Below are 19,960 nucleotides of genomic sequence, written 5' to 3'. Positions count from 1 at the left end.
TAATATTGTTTAAGGATTTTTTGAAGTCCAAAGAAATGGAACTGACCAGGATTCCTCAAGAAAAAGCAAAAATTGGTCAGAGAACTGAAGTTTAACTATTAACTATTATCATCTTCTGACCCCCTCTGAATTGTTTAGAGCCCCTTTTTGCCTGGGTCTTTGCCCAAAGGTTAGGAATCATTGGTTTTTGACAATTCTCACAAACAGCCAACTAAGTTGCAGTGGTGCAATATTGAAAACAGGGTGTTACCAATATCGTAAGCATGCAACAAGGATTATAACAATTTATTAAAAAGGTTCTTCTGATCTCAACATCAACTGTATTTGATAAAACCTGGATGGATGCTGTGGATTTTTCGTTCCTATAGAAAACGTGAGCATTAAAATTTGCTTCACTGTAGCTCTCACACTGTAGCACAACGTGTCAATTGCAGTCCTGTCCCTTGTCACTTATCTTCCCACTCTTCTTTCTGTTCCTGTCTAGACATGTGTGGTTAGATTACTGTCATGCCCTCTCACCTCTGGGTCTGAACAGTCACACGTTATCATTTAGCTGTAAGGACGACATACAAACTGCAACCTTATTCCTTCTTAGGATTTTCTCAGTCCAGTCAATCCAATGTTTTCCTGATGATGTGAAGCAGTTTTTTTTTTAAAAAGTGGGTGGACGAGGAGGTGGCGGTGTTGGTTGGAGCCCAAGATTATGAAGTTCTGACTACTGTTGGCAGGGTTTTTTGCTTTGCACAGCTTCACTCTGACTTCATTTTGCCTGCATCCTATCAGGTTATATAAGTATGTTCTCACAGTTACTCATTGTCGACTGTGTTTTGAATTAATCTTTCTAATCTGTGCACATTTATGCCTGCAGGTTGTATATGTGACAGCTACCTTTCCTTACGTCATGTTGCTGGTCCTGCTAATCAGAGGGGTGACGCTGCCAGGAGCATATGACGGCATCAAGTTCTACCTCTACCCAGACATTTCGCGTCTCTCTGACCCTCAGGTAGGCTTGGAAGAAGTGTCTCTGTTTTCTAGCAATCAACCAGAAAATATCCCTCAAAATTAAGTAAATATTAAATCTGGCAACATGTAGATAATGCCACCTACAGGCAAGGAAAGTAATCGTTGTTGCTACTTTAATATTTGTGCCACCTGCGGGCAGTTAGTGTTACTGCTACAGTTTTAGAGTGGAGCTGCCGGGATCTTTAGTTGTGTGTTAGGATCCCATGTCATCCCGTTTGGAAAGTAACCAGAGAGACAGTCAGGGACTACAGAGGACATACACTGTGCCACCTACTGCAGCGTAAATGCTCCGTTCTTCCTGGCATTCAGCAGATTATGCGCTACTCCTACATTTTCAGTTTTAAAATGTACATGAGAGACATCCACACACTGCAGCTACGAAGAAGAAAAAATAACTTGAGTTGTACTGCTCAGTGGCTAAAGGTGGCACATGTGTCAAGGTTGCAGAAGCTATTACTATCCTTGCCTGTAGATGGTGTATATCATATCTACAAATGTGGCTGCTGTTACTTTTCTTGCTGCTGGGGGCACAGAAACCCAGGTCTGGACACTGTTGTACCCTAAACTTAAATAAGATCTGATAAATACTGCACATTAAGCCTGGACTCCATGCAAAATCTATAATCTCCCTGTATTTACACCCATGTTCATGTTGTTCTTGTGTCCTCAACTTATAATTCCAACTGGGAGCTAAAGGCAGAATAATGATAATATGTATTTTTGGATTGTGTTGTGCTTAAACTATGCCTGTTTTCGTCGTCTTAGCTATGAAAAGCACAAAGTACTGAAGTAAAGCAGGAGGGGTTAAAGAGACGAGACTCATGGGAATGCATTTATACCCTTGCCTCACACCCACCTGTCTGGAGCTGAGTAGCTGCCAGCGGGACAGGTGGTGTTGTTGATACTGTAATGCAACAGGGGATCAGTACTTTTTTTCACACCTATCACTATTTAGCACTGGCACTATGTTGTACCAAAAACACAAAACAACTGCTTATTTGGTCATTCGATGCAGAGGAAAAGATGGTACATCTCTTGAAGCAAAAGCGTAAAAAACAGCTATTTAATGTAGTTAAGTGTGTTTATACATCTCACTCTAGTGGCATTGATAGCACTGGGGCTTAATATGGAGCCAAGATCGTCATAGCAGGGCTGACTCCTCCTGCTGGTGATGAGATAATCAAGGGTCAGATAAACAGGGAGCTCTGAGAACCTGTTGAAAGTGAGTTGAAAGATCAGGGCTTGAGGCTAATAGAGGTGGCGCATTAACATATAACTCATACAGACAGATACGCGCACACACATGGAGCAGACTCCTTGACCTCGTCTGGAAAAGGCAGACAGCTCGGGTCGCTAAGCAACAGTGCACTACAAAATGTCATCGGATGGGGTGTCATGACAACGTGAATCGGGATAGATGAAGAGTTTGAGTGAGAAAGAGAGGCAACAGACTGGAGCAGATAGATTATTTCTGTCGCCATGCGGTATCACGTTATTCTACAGACTGACAGATGGATTGATGGTTCTTTGCGATAAAAAGCAAAGAAGCATAGCAAGGTGACAGCAAAAGCAGTGGCGGAAAAGGCTGCAAGCTAGTAAACATGGATGTAAACAAGGCAGGATTTAAAATATGTTTTAAAAATCAGCTTTGTCAATGTTTTATGATGACGGAAATGCATTCAGCATGTTGGGATACACACGACGAATACTCCACAGGGCACATTTAAGACGGTGACACATAAGAATACACATTGATGTTAATGTTAAATAGCATTTATAAAACTTTTGTCATGGTTCATTGAGAAAACAAATACTTATAGAATTGCAGCTCTCTTTCAACTTGCACACTTGACAATATATCACAGCGTTTCAGGAAACTATATCTGCTGCAATTTGATCACCTCCTCCTGTTCAGACTCCTATCCCGTCTGAACGCCTGTTTAACACTCTTCATGTCAACAGCTGGTCTATGGTGTGATCCACCATGAATGTGATAACAAGGAAATGTTGTTACAGTCGATCTGTAACTGCACACGCAAACGAGCCAAAGTGGAAAAGGTGTTAAGAACATACAGTATCATGCCATAACCCTAGCTTGGATCATACACTGTAGACTTTATAAAGCCTTAACATTAACTCTTTATAAACTGACAGTTGCCAATTATTTTTCAAGCTGATATGAATGCATTTAAGAAGAAAAATTATAGATTAAAAATTATTTATTGTATTATTTTTATAGATTAATAAAATACAAAAAAACCCAATTCCAAACAATACACGAAGAAAGAAAGGAACAAATCTTTGTTTAGAGTAAGAGTTCAATATTTTTTTTGTCTCCATTTAATAAGCTCTCCAGCTGTTATACAGTGAGATGACTGTTGCATCTGTAATTTTAGTAAAGTAAGAGAAGGAGAAAATGCGATAAAGTTGGACGGTGGAAGAAGTGAGGAAAAAAAAGGGGGTCGACAAACAAAGACACAAACAGAGGCACGGAGAGAGTGAAGGAGGGTGATAAAGAAGCGCTGCTGTTTGGCAGAGGAAGACATTACTTCTGACACCAATGTTAAATTAGTTTCCTCAAGGACAATCAGGGCTCTGTTCTGTCCAGCAGGCTGTGCGGAGTGTGTGCGGGGCTGTGTGTTACCCTCTCTTTTTACACCACTGAACTTCATTATGCCTCCCCTCTTCTCCTCTTTCCTATACCTTTCTCGCTCTGGCTGTGTCCCTCCTTGTCACTCTCCACCCAGCACCCCTCCTCACGCCTCCTCTTTTACACTTCTCACACTCTCATACTCCCTAACCTTCGCTGTTATCTTTCCACGCTCTGCAACTGGAAATGTGTTGCTGTTTTTCCCTCACTTCTACATTCCCAAGCAGGATGTCAGGTTGTTGTTGTGTGGTACCCTTCCTTGTTAAAAAAAGAAAAGTACAAAAACATCAGCAAGACAATAACATGTGATTAACCTCAATGGAGCCAAAACATAAACCTGCAAAAACTGATTCAGAAACAACTCAGAAAGTTGTTATGGCAAACATGTGCCGCTGCACACCTCCACTACTCTCCTTTTAGCCCTGATAAAACTATCTAGCACTTTAGCTGCTAAATGCTCCACTTCCACTACTAGTTGGGATTTTAGCTTTAACTTATACTTCATTTTAACTTTTCTTGCAGAAAACAGCTGCCTGCTGTGGCTGAAAACAGCACTATGAGAGCAGTCAAAGTGAGACAAAACACTAAAGTTGTAGGCTGTGAAATCACACTATGAAGCTCCATAGAGTTCCAGGGGAACTGCAGAGTGATAATTTACTGCGGGTGGGTCATCACTCTGAGCAACTCTCCTCACATACAAGTAGTCATGGGATCCATTGTTAGCATAAAAATACTGGTTATAGCCGCATTGATGTGCATGTGTTTGCCTGTACTTTCTCTCTCAGTATATTGTGTGTCTGGTGTGAAAAGGGTGATAGACTGTGTCTGGTACTGATACATTAATATCTCTGATTATTTCACCTTATTATTTGCTTTAGAAACAAACATACTTATACATGGATTGAATCAGGGGCTTGTATTAAGATAGTTAATTGTTTTTCTTAAAAATCAGTGTAATGATATTATAATTCTTTAAATTGGTATTGTGCGTACCTATTTTTCATAAAATATTCAAATTCCTTTGAGAAATTCAGTGTAATAGAACTATAGAAAACTCAATCTCTGCAAGGACAAGAGAGAGAGAGTACAGTATTTTCAAAGATTTACATTATGATAAAAATTGTTATTGTTGCTTTGATATGTGTACTTTCCAAAAACAAATCTTTTCAATTTTGTTTTTTTTATTTAATTTTAAACTGGATTACCGTTCCTAATACTGTTGAATGAAAAACTGACTGCAATATTTTATCAATCCAACAACTGTCAAAACTCCGCACTCATAGGAGGCCAATACTTCAGCTACAACACAAAAACTGAAATGACAAAGTTGTAGCATGCTAGCACCAAAATACACATCTGTAAAATGCCACTAATATAACAGTCTCATTGAATCTCTGCCCAAAAATCTTCATCCTGTATAAAATTGATCACTTAATGTCCCCCTCCTCTCAAAAATGTGTTTTGCTTATTGTTTCTTCACTTGGGCTTTCTCTGCTCAGAATCATGTTTGTGCAGAGTTTGACACTAGAATACTGTTTTCACATTTATCTGCTGAATAAGGAAAGTTTTTCTGTGCTTATCTTAAATCTGAGTTTCACATGTGTACATACAAGATAATTTTGTGACATCACAACCATACATATTTATCAGTTCGGGACTCAATGGCTGAACAAGTAAATGTAATTTGAAGGTAAAAAAAAAAAAACCCAAACACGTCTTACCACACATTGTGAGGGAATCTTTAGGTTCAGTGAAACATTTTAATGTTTAGAACATCCCTGACTGACTCACTGCTGTAGGCATGCAACATTTGTATAATGCAACATAATATAATGATTATTAGGTATAGATAAAAATGGATCTCATTTACAAAAAGAGAGGACATGAGGAGCACCAAGAGCGATACATTAACATTACAAGGACACTATCTTACAGCCAATGTCATCCAGCTTTCACAAAGTAGAAAAGTTTCCTGGAGCCACAGTCTCAACATAACCAAACACAAGCTGGCCAAATTAGGCACAACATCAACAAGTGATTCTCTCTGAGCCTGGGCCTTTAAGGTTTCACTGCGCTGTGCGGCCATCAGCCGAGGGTGAACTAAAGGGAACATTAATGAACATTAGAAGAGAAAGGCCTGTTCTTCCACAGGAACAGTCCTGTGTTTGTGAGGTCACAGAAGTTACCGTGGTTACTCCCAGGAGGGAGCGAAGACCGTGCGTTTGTTAATTGTTTCTCGGTGGGGAAATGAGATTAGTGGCTGAATGGTGATGTGAGAGAGTTTTCAAAGAGCCATGCTGCATTAAGTTTTAATTCGCTAGCACCCCATGCTATCCTGTGGGTTCTAGGGTCCTGTGCTGCACTACAAACTAGTTTCATAAGGCACATTTTAATGCTGTCTCATTCAGGAATCTTACATGTGTAAATCCCCATGGAGTCCATGAATAAAACTACTTCCACATTATACCTAAATATATAATACGGTGGGATACAAGAGAAACTAAAAACCTTGTACTATGCCTCTTTACCTGCATTCATCACCATATTTTTCCTTATTGACCTACCCAGGATGCAGTGGTAGAAAGTAACTAAGTATGATTTATTCAAGTACTGTACTTCAGAGCAATTTTGATGTTAATTTACTTTATTTGAGTATAGAAATTTAATGCTACTACACTTTTTTTCAATTACATGTTATAAGGAAATATTGTACTTTACATTTGTCTTACTTGTTACTTCTCAATTCAAGATTTCATATAAAAACACATGTTAAGCTTTAGCTTCACACGATTCAGTTTGTGTAGCAGAACTTTTCCTAATCAATTTTAGGGGACATTTTTCTTTGAAATGAGTACTTTAATTGATACTTTAAGTACAGTTTCCCTGGTAATACTTGTACTTTTACCTAAGACGGAATTTGAATTTTTTTGTTATGTTGTTATATTGGTAGTTTTACTTTAACTCTCAATACTTCTTCCACCAAGATCTTTCCCTTTAGTTCAGCGTATACTGGGATAAGCCATGAGAATAAAGAGGATTAAACTGCTAGAGAAATTTAAGAATCAATGATTTAATGGTTTGCCCAGATTGCAAGGTCAGCTATAGAGCAGGACCCCTACATAGGAGTATACCAGACATTTCAGCATCACAGCTGACAAACAATTCCTCATACCCAAATGACAAAAAATGTTGATTGTCAATGCCTTCCAAAATTAAGATGTGAACATGTAAAAATGATGACAGGTCAAGAGTTTTTTTATTTCTAATTATTTTGGTCTGTCACCTTTATGGTTAAGTTGAGGGTAGAGAAAGATTGCCGACTGTAACCTATATGACTTAAGGCAGACTTTTTTTAAGGCCTGTAATGATGGTAAAATACTTCCACTGTTGCTACATCAAGAGGACAGTCACATGACCCCATAAATTTGCTCAAGAAAACATGAACAACCATTTCCATTGCTTTTTGTAATTAGGATACTGTCTTACACACACATGGACTCAAAGAGCTGGTCCACCCAAATTGCAACAGCACCAAGAACGTGGAGCCATGCTATCAACTGTGTGAGGCTGTACTTTTAGACATTTAGAGCTAATGCTAACCTCAGTATGCTAACATACTCACAATGAAAATGCAACACATTGTTACGTTTAGCATCTTTAGCTAATTAGCAATAAACACAAACAGCAGTTGAGGCTGCCTGTCCCATTCTAACAGCTCTTGAGACATTTCACTAAAATCCACATCTTGTATGTCAACCTCATGGCAAGAGGAAAAGTCCAAGGATCACTAGGGACCACCAGTCACTATGATTAGCATGACTACAGTAAAAAGCATACCCTAGTGGTATCTAGCCACGCAAATAATTTGGAGTTTCTCAGAGTCTCAGATTTATGTTGCCACCCCAATATAATGGATCTCAATTCATTGGAACTACTTTCTCTCGAGGAATATGAAAACTGGTCATAGTGTGTTCTGTGAATTATCCAGAGTAAAGTTTGAAGTTTTAAAATTTAATTTTTAAATGCTTTGGCCTCAAATGAAATTCAATTAATCGTTCTACTCACTATGCCATGGAGTTAGTGAAGCATAATATGAATATTTAGGCACTGGAAGACTTTGTAGCTACTTTTAGGATGGTAATCCATGATTCATGCCTGCTCTACTGTGTGCCCCTCAGAGGGGAAAGAAAATGGTTGAGCTGAGCCATAATTTCATTATGGAGTCACTGATGATGAAAATCAGGTAGATGAGGGGTAACAAAAGAAATGTCGGGTTTCATTAGACCAGATAAAAAGTCACCTCTTGCCGTATCATGGTTATCTCTTGCAGATGGGAAAGCCTATTCTATTCATTTTAATTCTGAGGTTTAATTAATTAAAAAAATGCACAAAGAATTTTTACTGTCAATGATAATAGGCTGAGAAGCATTAATGAAGTGGAAATTAAACTGTAAGCTGGATCAAGAGCACAAGAAATGATCTTTCTGAAACTTTGATTTTTGCATTTGTGTGTGTGTGTGCTGTGCATGTACAGAAAAAATTAAGGAAAAACCTGATTAAATGAGTAGACGAGGGGCATCGTACTGGCCCTAGCGGTTTAGACCTATGCCATTTAACCCCAGCTTGAAAAGGGATGTTTGTTCCAGCACTTCCCTCTCTCTCCATATAGTTTCTGTGTGTACCTTTAATGAATGTCAGTCTCTTCTATAAAAGGGAAAATGCCGAAAAAATAACCTATATTATGAAACCAATGTGAATCATATGCTATCACAGTCACAGGATCTAAACCCAATGAAACACTGGTAAGTCGTAGCAGAGTTTATACACTTGCAATGAAGCTGTGCTGGAGGCTTGTGGTGAACCAACACTTTACTGAAACACTTCCCTGTATACTCACACTCCTATCTGTATATGTACTGTATCTTTATGCCCACTTTTACATCAGGTATGGGTGGATGCAGGAACCCAAATCTTCTTCTCTTATGCCATCTGCCTGGGCTGTCTCACTGCTCTGGGAAGTTACAATGCCTACAACAATAACTGCTACAGGTAGGAAGGTGGCTGTTAGTTGATGGATGTCTGTGATAAGAATGGACGGACTGACGCATATCATTTCTAGTTTTCGTTCATCACACAACATGTCTGTGCTAGTCCGTCTGTGTTACCTGTAGCATGTCCAGTGACAGCTCATACAGTAAGTGTGATCTGTCTCTCTTCCTCTCTGTCTTGCTCCTCAGGGACTGCATCATGCTGTGTTGTCTGAACAGCGGCACCAGCTTTGTCGCAGGCTTTGCCATCTTCTCCGTGCTGGGCTTCATGGCCTACGAGCAAAATGTTCCCATCGAAGCTGTGGCAGAATCTGGTGAGAGAATAACAGACAATATAACATCATGTTTCTGAATTAAAATAGAATAATTAAGTACCAACTAGAAGAATTGTAATGTGGCCATACGCTATATCTAAAGCAGGTACAGTAGAAGTCTGAATCTTTGTGCTCCCATCCATCGTATTCTGCTAAAATGGATAAACACAACCAGTTATATAAGTCTACACTCTTCACCTAGGCTCTTAGACCACCGCATTATTATTTATTCAAGTCAGTATGAATGATTTAGTGACAGAGCGAGCGATTTGAAATGTTTGTCTTAGAGCATGGTGAGGCCAGTGCTTAATGTTTTAGATAATGTCTTTCCAAGGGTTTGTCACCAGTTGTAGGTGTTAAATAACACTAGGGCATGCCACCGCTCATTTTGAACAGGCCAGTCTTATTTCACAACAGTATCTCATCTCATCTTATCCACCTTCCTTTGGACCAGACATTGTACTACTTTTGCTTTGCTGCACTTGTGTTTGCAGGTCAATTTGTCTCTAGTTCATATGTTTTATTGAGAGAAAGTTAAACGCTCCATAAAACTGATGCATAGAAAAAATATCATAAGCTAGTAAAAAACCACTTTGCCTAGTGGAGTTTTTTTTTGATAATGGCTTCATAAATTGAATAATTCTACTCATACCACAGTCATTTGCCAATGATAAAAGAGTATAATAAATAATGTAAAACCATAATAAGGTCACATTGAGCCCTAATAGTTTAGGACACCCCCATTAAGCAGGAAAGGGAAAAATTACCGAAACATTATTTTGCAGGAGAGAAAAAAATAAGAAAACCTTGGGAAGGACCACACAAAAAGCAGCTGAGAGATATACTATAACATAGAACAATATGTAAAAGTAATAACAACTCTCAGCTCAAAGCCCCATAAAGAGAGTAAGTAACACCAGTCTACTAAGACTCCTGTTTATGTGATGTTAGAAACATGGCTTCAAGTCCTCCTATCAACTGATTATGCAAAACATGAAAATATTGTAGGAGAAGCTTTATAAAACCTCTGTAACTGAAAAGCAAGAGCTTTATAGTCTTTGCTGTTATTGCTATTGTGCTTTTTGTTTGAAAAACTGTCCTGCTCCAATAAAACTCCTGTTTTGTATTTTTTTGTGATGCAGGTCCTGGTCTTGCATTTATTGCATACCCTAAGGCTGTTACTATGATGCCTCTGTCTCCACTTTGGGCTTGCCTCTTCTTTATGATGCTCATCTTCCTCGGCCTGGACAGTCAGGTGAGACCCACTTGTGTCAGGATACTAATATTGCTGAGGCTTTAAAATAAATTTATAGGTTATATCTTTGGGTGAAATCTGCATGTAAACAAATGGAAATACGTAAATCACAAGCACAAAGCATAAGCATAAGCATGTGTTTACATAGAACTCAAAAGTTGTGTGTTTAAATTTCTCCTGTTCAGATTTGGAATATTTAATGAGAAAACATCTCAGCTTTATTCTTAGTTCTGCAGCACTGAACACGGTTTTAATTTCATCAAGCAAACTCTATGTCTATGGAGGTTTAAAGCATGTGCAGTGTTGTAAGTCACTTTGGGCAAAAGCAAAGTATGATTATGCTGATCGTTTTGCATTTTATTTCAGTTCTTTTAATTTTGTGCACCTTTAAATAAAGCTTTTGGACACCTACGTAGTTGCTACATGAAACAAGTGGTTGTCATGTTGAATGCAATTAGCACTGGTGAAAAATATGTTTTTATAAACTATATTACTGTCTTGTCACTTAAGTGTACATTTATCACTAATAGAGGCTGCTGGAGGAAAAAAAACTACCCTCCCATTTTATAGAAATAAAGATTTTGTTCTTTGTTTTTGTTCCAGTTCGTGTGTGTGGAGAGTTTAGTGACAGCTGTGGTGGACATGTACCCAGAGACCTTCAGGAGAGGCTACCGCAGAGAGCTGCTGATTCTTGGCATGTCCATAGTCTCCTTCTTCATAGGTCTCATCATGTGTACGGAGGTAAGCCTATATTTTCTACTGGAGCTATGATATGGCAAAAATAACGGCTGTATTTTGAGAAATCAAACAAAACAAGCGAAAAGATGTAGAGGGGAAACAGACGTGGAAAGTAACAAAGTAGATTCCTTTAAAGTAGCCCACTGAACTTACAGTAAACTTTTTACTTACATTTATCCGGTGACTGTTATTAACTAGTTACTTCATAAATAAAGATTTTTACATACATATGGTATGGTAAGGTCATTAAATATAATGCACTTCCATACCTTAAACCAACCAACAATATATGAGAAGAATTTGAATTGCACGTGTTTTTACCTCCAAACCATACTTTTATCTCTATGTAGACATGTCATCATCATCATCATCATTATCATCACCACAACCACCAACATCATCATCGAATGACAAGTCTGAGATGAAACCCAGTCAGGTACATTGCAGATGATGGTCATTACTCCCGGTAACCTTTTGTTTGCATTATTAAACCTGCAGTGCAGAACGGTTGTCTCCCCCCTCTGGCAGTGAGAGTAATTACACAAGCACTGTTGTTTTTAGCGAGGAATAGCCACACCAATTGTAATTGATGTTTGTCCTTGCCGTCCATCGCGCTTTTTTTTTTTTTATCTCGAACATTAGAAACATTTCTTGAGATTTTTTCCAACCTACTCCGAGTTGCTGCAGCCTACCCTACGTCTTCGTCTCTACGGTTGCTCCCCTCTTCAGTTCTGCCAAACCAATCATTGCTGGTTGACACAAAACGCATTGCTACTGGTGCACCAGTGCAGGAATGTCGCTACAGACACCCGATTTAAAAGACAGATTTATCTGACGCTCATAGGCTTAATCAGCATTGTGTGAACTGGCAAAGGTTTGAAAGTAATGGATATTCATTTATATGTAAAATTCCTGTAATCCAACTTTAAATTAAGTGAATCTCTTGGTCCAGAGTCTAATAATCAATCAAAACAATTTGAACCTGATCCACTGCCTTCTCAGCGTCAAGCCTGTACAAAATGATGATCTTTTCCACTGGGCACTTTATTTTCAATCCTAAAGGTCCACAGTCATGTTATCCATCTAGAACAGCATCTATGTCACCAGCTCTATAGTGCTTTTAAGACCTTTCATCTTTATGTCGTAATAATGGAGGGGAATCTGGTTCCTTGCAACATCAAGGTTATTCATCCACTAAAAGCCTTTCATCCCTCCATATGCATTGCACTCCATCCACCCCCACTGTAAATACTGTACTGTTCTCTATAGTGGCCCAAAATGGCCATAAAACAGAGGGAAAGAATTGAATGCAATCCTGACGTACTGTTCTTTCTCAGTGGTTTTTTTGTAAGTTATAGACAGCTGTATTATCCAGTGACCTTACCTCTGTTTGTCATTGCCCATTCTAATCCCTGTCACCACTACATAAAAATCATCCATTTTCCCTCTGCCTTTACTCGTCTCCCACCGCCACCTGCACTCTAGACACTTTATTCCTCTCTGTCGTCAAAGAGCCATCATGAATAAAATGTCAAAAGTAGGATCCAGAGTAGGATTTAACACAGTTCAAAAGGTCTTGTTGGAGTGTAGTTCAGTACTTGGCTGAAACAGGAATAGAACCAGTCACTGAGACATTTTGATGATATTCTTAGCTATTTACTCATGGTTTAGAGCTGTGATGTAACCCTACTCTCCGAGTCATGTTCAGATTTTCAGATTTTATTTATGACGGCCCTTTTAGTGGAGACAGGGAGGAACAGATAGGTTGTTTTGAGTGAAGGTAGGGTAGGCAGAGTGGATGATAATATGTGAGCACAGGCACTGGTACTGTATCAACGTAGAGTAGTTTGACATTTTGGGAAATACTATTTGCTTTCTTGCGGAGAGTGATAAGAGACAAAAGATATCACTCCAGTATTGGCCTATTCAAAACTGCAGCTAGGAGAAATAACAAGTTAAAAGAAATAACCTGGTAAATAACTGTACATAAACCATAGGTTGTCATTTTTACACTTTTGGTTTAAGTACAAGATATAGCATACTAAGTAGTGAGCTTTAGAGGTGCTGATAGGCAGATTTTGTTACCTTTGGACAGACTCAGGGGACCTGTTTTCCACTGGTTTGCAATCAGTCCAATTTGAACTGATTGAACTGATTCAATTTTGGTGGTCAAATGTCAAAGGTCACTGTGACCTCACAAACCACGTTTTTGGTGATATTTCACGACCGGTCTTGAGGGAACTTCTTCAGATTTGGCACAAACATTCACTTGGATTCAAAGATGAACAGACTAGAATTTGGTGCTCAGAGGTCAAAGTTCAAGGTCACGGTGACCTCACAAAACACGTTTTTGGCCATAACTAACAAATTCATACACTTATTATGACACCATTTCACTCAAATGTTTAGGAGGATAAAATGATGATGTGATGACATTCTATATCCAAATGGTCAAAGGTGAACTTCACTGTGACATCATAATGTTCTGCAAAAACTCTTCCAGCCATTGTTAAATAGTGTAACTCAGGAAGGGGAGAGCATGACCATGTTTCCTGCAACTTGGCTGGTTGGCGGAAGCATACAACCTCAAGGCAGTAATTCTAGTTTGTTTTATGCTAAGCTAAGCTAATCGGCTGCTGGGTGCAGCTTTAAATTGACTGGACAGATGTGAGAGTGGCATTGATCATCTCATCTAACCCTCAGAAAGAAAGCGGATAAGTGTATTTCCCAAAATACAGAACTATTCCATAACCATAATGGACTACTTAAGAACAGAGTGTGTTGTTGGGGTTTAAGTAGTTCTTTGAGGAGGTGATATTGATCTGTAAAAAACACAGCATAGTGCATAGATGTTTCATTGATGCTAGGAAGCCTTGAGACAATGATATATGGTAATCTTTGGACAAATCCTCATCTCAGTAAATTAAAAGAAATATCAATGGTGGGTCACACTGTGGATTTGTTTACTATATGTGTCTGTGTCATCATGCTAAATCAAGCATTCCTGATTTACTTCATATTTGATGTTATCCAAATGAGTCTGATGCTCACATAGTGACTGTGACAGAAAACTGACAACTGTCTTGTCTTATCAGGGAGGAATGTACGTCTTCCAGCTGTTCGACTCGTACGCTGCCAGCGGGATGTGTTTGCTGTTTGTGGCCATATTTGAGTCCATATGTATCGGCTGGGTGTACGGTAAGAGTAGAGACTCCACTTGAAACATAGCAAGAGATCTCGAAGCAGTGTTGTCAGTGTTGTCAGTGTTTCACGTCTCCTGTCACTACAGATAACAGTAGTTTGTCTTTTGTCAACTGAACAACTGTCAGACGTTCCAGCATAGAAAAACAGGCCATTGCACAAACCTTGTGTAATGCTTTTACCCTTCTTGCTGCAATAATATTTCTTCTCTGCCCTCTGCTGGAGAATGGTCTCAAACACATGAAGCATTTACCAAGTCTTGTACTGAGATGTTAAAAACAACATTATGGTACAATAGCAATGTGAAAGTTTGCCATTTAACATTTTTCTTAACTAAGCATTGTGCCTTTTTTTTTTATTCAATAAGCCAAACAGTCCTGCAATGTGCACATTTGGCCTTAATTTCTGGGTTTAAATATCGGTGCATTTACATTATTTTCTGCCTTATTTCAGTAAACAATCTGACAACAAACTTAATTATATTAATTCAGTTCAGTACGTCTAACATGCAGCAAGGCAGATCTTATCCACATCAAATCAGCAGCTCTGTTTAGACAACCATACTCTGTCAAGAGACATCAATCACGTCATTATTTTGACGATCCATGCACACACTCTGAGTGACACTGATTTGCGTTTCAGGTAGTGACAGATTCTACCTAAATATTGAGGACATGATTGGCTACAAACCTGTCTTCTTCATCAAATGGTGCTGGATGATCTTGACCCCGGGCATCTGTGCTGTGAGTCCACTGCAGACACAAATACAAGAGCAGCAGTAGCATCAACAACAGCAAACAACACATCATCGTCGATGATCAGGAGCAGACAATAAAAAAATGCTCTTGTTTTTTCTTAGTATTTAATTAGAGAATAAAATCATTTTGATACATCTTGTAATATAATTTCTCACTTTTTGTAAATAATTTAGTTGTATACTGTAGCTGTTGCTTTGCTAGACCATACTGTTGTGATATTTCTTAATGCAAGCAAAAACACTGTTTATGCATCCCATATGCAGCTTTGATTGATACCTAGATTTAGGAGAAAATATTTACATATTACGCATTTATTCATGTAACAACTGGTTTGGATATTTTTCCACACAAAGGTTCTGTTATATGTGGCTCTTGATCTTGATGTTCTAAACCAGTATTGAAACCATGTGACCTTTATTCATCAAAAGCATTTCTTTCTCATAATGTAAACAACAACATTTACAAATAGAATAACTTTTTTTCTCTGCCACAGGGAATTTTCCTCTTTTTCCTTATCAAATACAAACCGCTGAAGTACAACAACATGTACACCTACCCTGACTGGGGCTATGGTATCGGCTGGTTCATGGCCATGTCCTCGATGGTCTGCATCCCTCTGGGGATTATCTGGAAGATCTGGAAGACTCCTGGCACCTTCTCTGAGGTACAAACACACACATGAACAAATCCTATATTCATCAGCATTGTGTCTCAAATAATGAAGAAATGTTTTGCAGGTATATGGTTGAAGTTGATCAGAGAAAATACTACTACTCATATAAGCTCTTCCACATGTAGTTTCAGCCATTGGATTTGTCTAATTTATTGTAATACTTGTAATGCTAATTGTAGTGGCCTCCAACCATCCCTTGTAGTTTCTGGCTTGAAATTAAAAAAATAATTATTTTTGCTGTGCAAACCAGGCATTATCTTGTTTGCTTCAAACATATTTTATCTCCGTAGCACAGAAAATCAATAGAACAGAAGTTATTTTCTGTCATCCTTTCATTCATTCACTATCTCATATTGCCCATCTTCTTTGATTAAAAGAACATCATCTCTTCCCTGTTGTGTGGCACAGAGCAGCCCCCTTTGTACTGTAAATAAATTCAGTAGATAACTTCCTGACTTTGGCCCCGTGGCAAACAATGAAAATTGGCCACTATTCAGGCAACAGTCATCCATAAAAGAGACTGTCAATGGATGGCCCTCCCATTTCCTCGCACAAAAATGTTAGGGCTCTAATACAAAGCCTGGTACTGGTGTTCACATATTTTTCTCATTCAAAAACAACAATGGACAATGTCAGCAGACATTGTACTGTAAGGCTTTCACCATCTGTTTTGCAATTGGGAAAACGTTTTAACAAATCACTTGCTGAGCTTGGAACTGAGTGAGTCTCACAAATGCAGCTGCTGTATCTCATCTCACATCTGTATTCCTCAGAGAGGCTGTGACACAAATGGCTGATCTCCCGTCATTTGCTTGAGGGGGGATCAAATAAACAAACTGTAGGTTTCTGATATGAGATGATCAGTAGTGGCCTCTGGCCTTTGGCCAACCTTAGGTATGATGAATAACAGACACAAATGGGAATTTAGTGTTGGAATCTTGGTAAGTTGGCATGAAATACTAAATACTTTGTTATTTAATATGACAAGTAATTTATACAGTATGTTACAGAACTAATAAATCCCTGACTCAAGGAGTGTCTTAGTCTATGGTATATTATACATACAGTAACTGGGTGTACCATATGGTCTGTGGTCTCAGTGCTGTTCTGTTCACTTGTTCGTCCCCAAAGTATGAAACCTAACAAAATAACAATTCAGTCTCATGTCTATACATAAGAGGTAATGGTGAGTTGATGTTACAGTACCACAAAAAGCAGATTTATTGTAAAAATCAATCTAATATTTGCTAGCACAGACACATTTATATTTGGATTACATTTTTTGTTGATGCATTTTCATTCACCTTCTTATACACCTAAGCTGTATTTGCTTAATGCTGCTACTAGAAGTAGCATCGTGGTGTGAGACTGAGAGATAACCTCTTTTCCCTCTCGTGTCCCTCTCTGCAGAGGATGAAGAAGTTGACGACTCCCAGCCGAGACCTGAAAATGAGAGGGAAGCACGCCGCTCTCAGTCCTTATGCCGCCAACGATGCAAAACTTAAGGTTGATGGGAAAATATCCACCATCTCAGAGAAGGAGACGCATTTCTAACTGACCGCCTGACTGACCGACCAAGCTGCCTGCCGTCTTGACAACAAGTCCAATGAAACGAAAACTACAGCAAACAACAACAACAACAACAACAACAACAACAGTATCCACCACTACACAAAACAGGAAACAAATGACTTGGAGTGTTATTTTTGTTTTGTAAAAAAAAAGAGAAAAAAAGGGAAGGTTATCACATGATTATGTAGTCTGCTTCTGTTTTGCACAAACTTTGAATAACACATTTGTGGTTTTCAGTTAATATTGTGACTAAAGCAGCTGTTTCTTTCTTTTTCTAACCATTAATGTTTTAAAATCTGTTTGATGACATACAGTATATGGTTAAAACTTGTCCTGGTACCGTGTCAGTACTGGTCACACTAGTGTTTGTGCCTTTAGAACAATACCAATGTCATGTGCTGTAAAAGGCTTACACTGTACATTTATTGGCAAAGTGCTGTGCCTCTCTATTAGGTACTAGGTACCCAGATGTAACTATCTAAGATGTAGCAGCTTGGGGACCATTCTACATAGTTCTCTGTGTTAACAGAGGATACAGCAGCATGTCTTAGTACCGAGGCTATAGGAGGACACTGTATTCCCCTGTAAGCAAAACTTTGAGTTGTATATAAAGAGTTTTGCCATTGAAATCTTGGATGCTATCTGAACCAGCTGTGACTGTGAGGGATGTGGATTCTTTTTAGGCCTTCAGTGATTCTCCTTTACTTGAATTCAGTGCTATAAAGCAACATAAGCAAAAACTAACTGGATGTAACTGAATGACATTAAAAGGTCATTGTTCATCATATATTGGGACTTTCAGGGCTTTGCAGATTTCCATGGCATTGCTCTTTCTAATCATGTCTTTGCTCTGGAGGTTTACAGTATTATTAAAGGGCAAACAAAAAAAAAGGGGGGTCCAGGGTTAAAACACTGTAAAATAGATCCCCTCAGTTTTGGATATCTTTAATTTTACATCTGTTAGGTTTGAGCTGAAAATCTGTACATGGCTACGAATAGCAGTGAGCGACTCGCAGGCTGAGTCTAAAAACACACCTCTCTCTCCTCCAGCTGCCCTCCTGTAAGTCGTGGATATCTGTCATTTCACAGTAATTATGCTGAGCCTAACACAGAGTGACAGACAGACGTGCTTCCACCCCTGCTTTTTTTATTTCCTGCTCCGCCTGTAGAGGAGAAGATGGATGCCCATCAGATGAGCATTTCAAAACCCATCCGTCTTCGTACCCCCCCCTCTTTTTATTCTTTTGCCTTGCCCCCTTCTCTCTTTTCTCCCGCTGTCCTTCCCTCTCATCTTCAACCTCTGCTTGTCCGCCCCCTTCAACTTTTTCCACTTCTGTTTTTGGCTTCTCTTTATCACGTGGCGGGCTTGAACAAGGCCTTATATAAAACTGTGCTGCCGCTGAATGCTTTGTACTTCAGCACACATCTATACATTACCAATGGTCTTGCTATTGATTAGTGTTTCTGTGACCTTTTCTTCTCACATTGTAAAGGACGAAAAAAAAAAATACAGCTTTTAATTTTCCTGTCTGAGTCACTGCAGGGGTGAAAGCAGTCTGTCCCCGCCATCCATTTAATTGTGGTTAAGAGACAATGAGCTGGTCTCAATGTTCAGATCGATCTCAGTCCATCACAGTCTCATCCAATCAGCACTCGAATGACTCTTAAGTTCTCCTCTCTCCCTTCCTCGCTTTGTCCGACTTTCTCGCTTCCCTTCCTTTCTTTCCTCTGTCCTTGTTTCCCGATGAAAATGCAATCAGAGGAGAGCATCTGAGGGGATGAAACTTTGAATTTCTCTCTTTACAGTTTTCCAGGAGGAGGCAAAGAAAGCAGGGGAAGAAATAAGGAATTGATGAGCTGAGGAAGTGCCTGATCGAGTAAGTAATGAGGGAAATCGAGGAAGTGTTTAGTGACCGAAGCCCCTCCTGTCTAAGCTGTGACATCCTCTTAAACATGTGATTGGTCCCTCTGGTGTGGTTGCATTATGACATTATCACCTCCTCACTGATGTTTGTGCAAGTTAATAGTTGTGTGCACTGGATATTATAGCCTGCTGTTTAACACTGATCATGTTGATGTATATTTTTACATCTCTTTCTAGAAATCTGTGGTCTATTTCTTGAGATGAAAAATGTTTAAAAAGAAGTGCTGTAATAAAAAGAATACATCCTTTGTTTTGACTTTTGATATGCCGCTCAAAAGATCTTGTTATAGAAATATAATGAAAGGTGTTTTACTGTTCTGTACTGTTCTACACAGATTTTGGTATTCACAGGACACGTGAACTGTCTGCTTACTCATTTTTAAGAATAAATATTATAAAGGAAAAGTGATTGTAGACTCTGGTGTTTTTTTATTTTATTTTATTTAACTTAATCTCACAACTGAACTGTGCAGTTATCCTGAAAAAGGAAAAAAACTACTCTTAGACACTGACATTTCCTTCTTAAATCTCTTGAAAGGGTTTCATGCCTCTATTTGTGATGAAAACATCATAGTTAAAATGATAGGATCAGATAAGATAAGATGGCATTTTACCAAGTCCAATGCAGCAGCTGGATCATAGGCAGTCCTAAACAGTTATATGATATGAAGCAGAGAAATGTTATGTCTTTCATGCATATTGCAAAACAACTTTTGCTGAAGGATGTAAAGGAAGAATGACTGAATGAATAAGGAAGAACCCCATACAAAAACCTCCTTTCTATCAGTTTACATATTCCATTTA

At 38.8% G+C, this 19,960-nt stretch overlaps 1 protein-coding gene across 1 annotated transcript in view; it reads left to right on the top strand.

Moving 5' to 3' along the window:
• slc6a11 (solute carrier family 6 member 11) overlaps positions 1-19,555 on the top strand; it is a 28,044-nt gene extending 8,489 nt beyond the window's left edge. Inside the window, exons 7-15 of the mRNA XM_022748246.1 lie at positions 869-1,003; positions 8,619-8,722; positions 8,911-9,035; positions 10,178-10,290; positions 10,894-11,031; positions 14,124-14,226; positions 14,872-14,972; positions 15,481-15,651; positions 17,071-19,555. Coding sequence (XP_022603967.1) covers positions 869-1,003; positions 8,619-8,722; positions 8,911-9,035; positions 10,178-10,290; positions 10,894-11,031; positions 14,124-14,226; positions 14,872-14,972; positions 15,481-15,651; positions 17,071-17,214 — 1,134 coding nt within the window. The 3' untranslated portion in view covers positions 17,215-19,555. The remainder of the gene's footprint in view (positions 1-868; positions 1,004-8,618; positions 8,723-8,910; positions 9,036-10,177; positions 10,291-10,893; positions 11,032-14,123; positions 14,227-14,871; positions 14,973-15,480; positions 15,652-17,070) is intronic.
• The last annotated feature ends 405 nt before the right edge of the window (positions 19,556-19,960 follow it).

This window comes from Seriola dumerili, unplaced genomic scaffold, assembly GCF_002260705.1.
Source record: "Seriola dumerili isolate Sdu_G_001 unplaced genomic scaffold, Sdu_1.0 BDQW01000121.1, whole genome shotgun sequence".
Taxonomy (NCBI): Eukaryota; Metazoa; Chordata; class Actinopteri; order Carangiformes; family Carangidae; genus Seriola; species Seriola dumerili.
Note: the sequence above shows the minus strand (reverse complement) of the source record. Positions and strands in the feature narration are given on the sequence as shown.